We start from the raw sequence: 6442 nt of genomic DNA, 5'->3' as shown, positions 1-6442 counted from the left end.
TGGCACCGCCACGATGGTTGCGGCCCAGCGCGGCCCGCAGCGCCCCCTGGCGGCTTCGCACCGCCCGTCGCCATAGCAACCTCGGCGCGGCCGCGGCCTAGCGCCACCCGCGGCGGGCGGCGGGCGGCGGGCGGCGGGCGGCGGGCGGCGGGCCGGGCCGGGCGGGTGCCCTGGCTGCCCCGCCGGCGCGGGCCGCGCTCTAACGCCCACGAGCTGCCCTCACCGAGGGGGCGGCTCGGCTGCTCTTGCCCGGCGTCAGTGCCGTGTCGCCAGCTCCACGTGTTCAAAAATCATGAGTCAGCCCTGCGCAGGCACGGGCTGGGCTTTCCGACGACGAACGAGCGAGCGAGCGGCGTATCCGTGCTAGCGTCCCGCTCCGGGTCCTCGGGGCGCACCTGAGCCACGCTTTCCTCAAAAGTCACGAAAGCCTGGAACTAGCATTTTCAAAAGGACAATATTCTCTTGTAATTGCGTCCCTGCAGGAAGAAATAGCGGGAGGTCATAGCACAGTACCAGGACAGCAGCTGCAGGTGCCTGCCTTCAAACGCATCGCTGCGCTGCACGCGTAGCGCTCTCTTCACGGGAAAGCGGCGTGCGTGGAAAAACTGCAAGCTAAACCACAGCATAAGGCAAGAAAGCCAAACAATTATTACTGCACTGTTAGGTCTACTTAGCATAACCTTCTTGGTTAAGAATAAGGCGTTTCATGTATAGTTACACAAAAACGTAACAACAAATGCTTTTCTGATTTAGTTCCTGTAGGCATGGAGGGTTTTAAAAATTTACTGAGGACGGAGGTCCACATAATGCATTTTGCTAATATTATCTCATTAACCACTAATGGTTCAATTCACAAGTCCACTCTCAATTTAATTCACGTTATCTTTTGTTCAACTTCAGTCCTGGCAGGGTATTTCTGTGTTTGGTTTGCAAACTCCAGATTACAATCTTTTCAGACCTAGGAAAAGAACTGAGGTGCCTAAAACGTGCCTCAGTTCACCCCATTGGCAATGCTTATATTTTGTCTCCCTCAGCAGTCTGGTCCATGCTCATCTTCCCACCTGTTATTTGTATAGACTTGAAAGGCTTCTGTGCTGCTGGTTCAAACTCTGTTGATGACTCATGAGAGGATGCAAAAATTTCCAGGATGTATGAAACTTTGTAAAAAATCAGAATGGTACTGTCTTACATATTTTAAAAATATGGTTGTATTGTCAAGTGATGCACTTAGAAGTTATGTTAATGTCTTTAACTACTTTTTCTTACTACATTTCACTATTTTTAACTATTAATGACTAGAATAGACTGTAAAATATAGCCTAGATTTGCTATTTCCCCAAGGCACGTAGCAGATTGATTCTTGGTGAGAGTCAAAGTTGGCCAGACAGTAAAGGTAACAGTTAGAATTAATTAGGCTCACTGGCAAAGCTAAGCAACTGTTGATGAAAGTGATAACTAATAAACTAACAAATATAAACCCTGTAACTGAAATGAGAGCAAATGTAGGAGATTTTGATGAGTTTTTTTAAAAAGTCACTTGTTTCCACTTGTTTAAGCTGAACAATTGTCAAAACTAGATTTAAGCAGTACTACCAAGCTTTTAAAGATCACAAATTAGCTACTAAAATAACTAAACAAAAATATTCAGTGTTCTTGCGTTATTTAATTTCTGATTTTACAGCCTATATTGTGACCTCTGGTCACATTTATAGACTTTATTTGTAGACTTTGCATTACAGCAGCAGGAGGATTAAAAAGCTTACATTAACGTGAAAAAGGAAGCTGAGATTCTGGCTTAATTGCTGTTCTCAGTATGCTGCGGTATTAAGAAAATCATATACTGGCATCAGTTTTTAATATGTCAATCTTTCAAGAAAGCAAATCTTATTCTCTGTGGTATATGTGTATGAGGAATGCCTCAGATTGTTATTATTGAACCATACGACTTTTCACATTCGGTCATAAATGTGAATTATTTTCACTTAACAGATAACCTATATTATCTTAATTTAATGAGTGTTTTGAGAACTACTTATGGTGTAGAGTGGAGAGGGATCGCAGGGCCATCTTTTCATCACAGATGCACTACAGAAGTTGGCATTAGAGCAGTCGTGCTTGGCTAGGAGCCAAATTTCTCCTCCCAGGGTAGATATCTAAAAAAAAAAAAAACCTTCATGCAGTTAAATCCTAAAGTGCAATCCCAAATACCACGTGTCAATGCCTTTAGGGAAAACCTAAAGTTCTGCCCGAGTAACTGAAGTCCTTCAGCTCACTTCAATCCTTTGAGGACCAGCAAGCAGAAAACCTGAGACAGCCAAGCTAGCAAGACATATTCTGAGCACCCAATGATAGGACTAAAACTTTCACCAAATGCAGTTGTGGACACTTATTTTTTAAATAGCAGCTAGAGGAGTTGCCTGTCTTGCCCTACATGTGTTACCTAATAGCCTAAAACTCGACTCAGAAGTGATACCACACAGGCCTGCAGCACGTGGTGCTGAGACACCACAAACTGCAACTTTGCCACTTTGCAGAACAAAAACATGCTACACACTATGCTTTTATATGCTGCCAATGCATTTCTAATTAGGGAGAAGATGGAGGGGGCTGGCTCTAGCTTTTAAAGCAGAATCACTGGAATTAAATTGATCTCTTTCATACTGATGAGGCATGTTGTTGCACTACTCAACCGTTACCAAGCCGCAAAAATAAAGCACGCATGCCATAGCTCTAAACTGAGTATTTCTCACATATTTATTTAAAAGTACTGTAGTCTCCTGAACATCTGGCACTAGGCTACCATATGAATTATTCTCAGACTCACATTTTCACAGCCTCGTTTCACTTCTGGTCTTAATTCATCAGTTAGGAGATTGGGAACCGTGTGTGAGGCTGTCGAACTGCATCAGGCAATGCATATTTCGGATTAACAGTTGCACAGATGTGAAGAAAAAGCCTTATACCTGAAACTTACGGATTGTGTGAAATATGACAACATTTAGAGGTGATGGTGTGGATAACCTAACAAGACGTCCCCTGTATACAATCTCTTTAATGTCATCTTAGTTGCGAGCGTCCTTTTTGTTTCCTTTCCCCTCAGGTATTGTATGTACCGTCCTGCATGTACCAGTTCAACACACGTACCACATGATTGCTTTATTACACAATTCAAGACACAGCAGCAGCAATAAAAAAAGATACCACCTATACGCTGTGGCGTTTGTTCAAGTGAAACCACCACGTTTAAGGAAGTACTTCTCCTCACCACTCGGTTGCCTCGACCCTTGTCTTCTTGTCCCTGTCCCCGCACACCAGCGCGATCCGGACAAGCAGAGGGACGGAGGCGACAGCGGCCGCCTGCTGCCAGCGCGGGGGCCCGCAACACCTGGCGGCTCTCTAACAGCCGCGACAACTTCAACCGTCGCGACACCTCCGCCTCCAGCTCCGGCCCTCGGGAAACCCCACGCCAGACTTCCCCCGCAGAGCCGCCGCAAGGACAGCGCCCAGACACCCCGCACCGCACCGCACCGCACCGCACCGGCAGCCGGTAACGACCACCCGCCCCCGCCCCTCCCCCTTCGCGCGGGCGCCTGAGCCACGCGCGCCCGCCCCACGCAGGCCCCACGTGACGCGCAGGCCCCACGTGACGCGCCGCCCCCTCCCCCGCCGCCCCCTTCCTAAGCGGGGAGGGGGCGGGGGCAGCCTCCCGGCCGTGCGTCACCCGCTCTCCTCGACCTCCGCCTTCCCCTCACTGTTTCCGGGTGGAGGGGAGGAGAGTCGCCGCGCCCCGCCCCCGCCGAGGCCGCCCCGCCCCCGCCGGGGCCGCCCCGCCCCCACGCCGCGCCCCGCCCCCACGCCGCGCCCCGCCCTCACGCCGCGCCGGCTCGCCCCAAGGTCGGTCAGTGCCGCGGCGGGGCCGGCGGCGGTGGCGGGTTGTGCGGGGGGCGACCCGCCTGCCGGAGGTTGCGGGGGGCATCCGGGGCGGCGCCCTCGCGTTCCTCTCGCTGCCGGGGCGGCGGCCGTTGGTGCGAGGGGAGCGTTGCGGTGGCGGGTGCCGGCAGCGCCGGGCCCTCGCGGGGGAGCAGCGGGGAGGAAGGATCGGTGGAGGAAGCGGGTGACGGGGAAGGGGGGTCGCTGAAGAGCGGGGCGGGCGGCGTCCGCCGGCCTGGAGGGGTTGCGGCGGGTCGGCGCGGCGCTGGCAGAGGGCGAGCGGCCTGCCCAAGGTCAGCCAGGGGCCGCGGGCTATAAATAGCGGCGGGAGGGAAACGGGGCCGCCGCGAGCCGCGGGGACGGGCGGGCGGACGCGGGGCTGCTCCGTCAGTGCCGGCGGCGGGATTTCGGGGAAGGGCACCTTTCCCGGCCTGAGCGCTGCTCACCTGCCCTTCTGCAGGCTGTCCCGCTCTGGATAAGTCCTTCAGGAGCTCCAGCTGGAGCTCGGATCGTTTGCCTTCCAACACAGGAAACCTTGCTCTTATCAAGCTTGCATGGCATGCTATCTCAGGAAAAGAAGAATAAATCCAACCTGTTGCATGGCGTTTTGTTAACTTTAGCTTTCGGGTTATTTGGTGGCCTTTTTTTTTTTTTCTTTTGTTTTGCCAGTAGTCTCTGCAGGCTTTCAGTGCTGGTTTTGGCATGTTCTGGGGGAAATGCATTAATTTTAGCAAAAACTTTACAAAATGCTGCTAGGCAAATAGCTGTTTTCTGCAAATATTTTTAGTTGTGGCAAGGAAAATCCAGTCTTAAGTCACAGAAATATCAATCCATAAATCAGCTTGTAATGTTAGTGCTCTCATGGGCTTGTTGATTTAGTTTTGGTGTTTACTCAGGACTTGATGTGGAAAAGTGGACTTTGTTTTCTAGTTGGAAAGAAAAGGGTGGGAGAAATGATCATCTTGTGGCTAGCGCCAACTAGACTTAAGCTGCTGAGTTTCCGTACCTCCTTGTATCATTAATAATTCTTGTTTTGTTTCTTACGTGAGTAGCAGGCTGCAGTAGGGATTCCATTGGTGGCAAGAAGTCTGCTGTGAGGTCTGGGTGACATGGCGAGCCTTCTGCGTATTGCTGTTAGTGGGTGCTCAACTCCCATCTTTGGCAATGTGTTACCACCAAAGGTGTGTTCTGCGAAGATGCCACGTTTCCGAATGTTTCGAACCCACCAAATACTGTGGTCTCAAGCACCTCTAAAGCCAGGTAAATTGACTAAACTATCATAAATAATTCTTTCATTTCACGCTATTAAAGTTTTGAGTGGGATCCTGAAATAGTTTTTTTTTTTTTCTTTTGGATATGTGTTGGTACAGAAAAGATTTAAAATAAAAAGAACACCTTTAAATCGTGTCAGTAGCTGATCTTAGTTAATCAGCTGCAGTACAGTTATACACTGGTTTTACAGGGCTTATGCAGAAGGAGTTTGTGTTCTCTATGAATACTTTGGGTCCAAATAGTCTTCAGGGTCAGAGCTCCTGCTGACAGTTAATCTTGCTTGAAGGGAATATTTAAACAAATGCCTTTCTCAGGTAAAGGCCCTGGTTTCCTAAGAGTTTTGCTAGCACAACTGTTTGTGTACCTATGGCAAAAACACATCCCTCACAAGAAGAGCATCTGCCAGCATGACTGTGTGTAAATTAATTATGTCATCTAAAAAGTTCTTGACTTTGTTCAGAGAACTCTTTTTTTTTTTTTTTTTTTTTTTATGTTGTGCCATCTTGCAGCTCTGAGCTGGATCTTCAGTTGTAGGGGTTGTTGGTATATTTGTACTGATTATGTCTTAATAAAGATAATGGGCAGATTCAGGTGTTTTCAAGAAAGTGTATGTGAGGGGGTGGGGGATGGAACTTCTTTGGTTCCAGCCTATGGTGAGAGCCTGCTGTTATGAAAGTCAGAGCTGATGGTGTTTTTTTTTTTTTTTTCTTCCTCTCTCTTTGCTCTGTTCTATCTGTCCTATACTGTGTATAGCCTGACAATTTAGAGGACTGGAGAACATGTAAAAGTACTTTAATGCTTTTTTTTGCCCGTTATCTTGCATGGGTCAGGTCTCCCTGAAGGAATTTAGATGCTTCAGTGCTGATTTTGGTTTTCTGGGTCTGGGACAGATTAATATGCGTGTGAAGAGTTAGTCTGATTGTACGGTGATGTTCAGTTCTTCTAGTGCAACACCCACTGTGCGTGTGTAGATCTTTTGGAAGACCTTGGAAAGTAGCGCTGTTTATGAACAGAAACATCTGACTGTGAAAAAAACAGGACATGATATTAGACCACATAGCTCAGCCAAGCCTTTGTTACAGGGTATTTACATGGGCTGGTGGATCTTGAGGTCCTTTCAAATTGGTGACCCAAAGTTTTGGGCTTCTGAAGAAATGTGGAGAGAGGAGTTTCTTTATTCTCAGGACTCCCGAAAATCAGTATTGATGGCTTTGTGGTGAAACCTTAATTTCTTTGCTCT

At 48.6% G+C, this 6442-nt stretch overlaps 1 protein-coding gene and 1 long non-coding RNA gene across 8 annotated transcripts in view; one reads left to right on the top strand and one right to left on the bottom strand.

Annotated features, from left to right (window-relative positions):
• Positions 1–367: 367 nt before the first annotated feature.
• On the bottom strand, positions 368–3553 carry LOC138064177 (uncharacterized). The gene is made up of 3 exons (XR_011137473.1): positions 3266–3553; positions 2033–2153; positions 368–476 (listed from the first exon to the last, which is right to left on the bottom strand). It is a non-coding gene; the product is annotated as an uncharacterized lncRNA (long non-coding RNA).
• The window catches only part of LOC138060840 (NAD(P) transhydrogenase, mitochondrial), a 46256-nt gene continuing 43223 nt past the window's right edge, over positions 3410–6442 (top strand). The window contains exons 1-2 of one of the 7 annotated variants that reach the window (XM_068925663.1): positions 3410–3547; positions 4983–5190. In XM_068925663.1, the coding sequence (XP_068781764.1) occupies positions 5040–5190 (151 nt within the window). In that variant the 5' untranslated portion in view covers positions 3410–3547; positions 4983–5039. Of the gene's footprint in view, positions 3548–3843; positions 4224–4982; positions 5191–6442 lie in introns of those variants that run through there. The other 6 variants (XM_068925662.1, XM_068925668.1, XM_068925666.1 and 3 more) reach the window with 6 other exon arrangements.

This window comes from Struthio camelus, chromosome W, assembly GCF_040807025.1.
Source record: "Struthio camelus isolate bStrCam1 chromosome W, bStrCam1.hap1, whole genome shotgun sequence".
NCBI classification, from domain to species: Eukaryota; Metazoa; Chordata; class Aves; order Struthioniformes; family Struthionidae; genus Struthio; species Struthio camelus.
The sequence above is the reverse complement of the archived record's forward strand: the minus strand, read 5'-3'. Positions and strand labels throughout refer to the sequence as shown.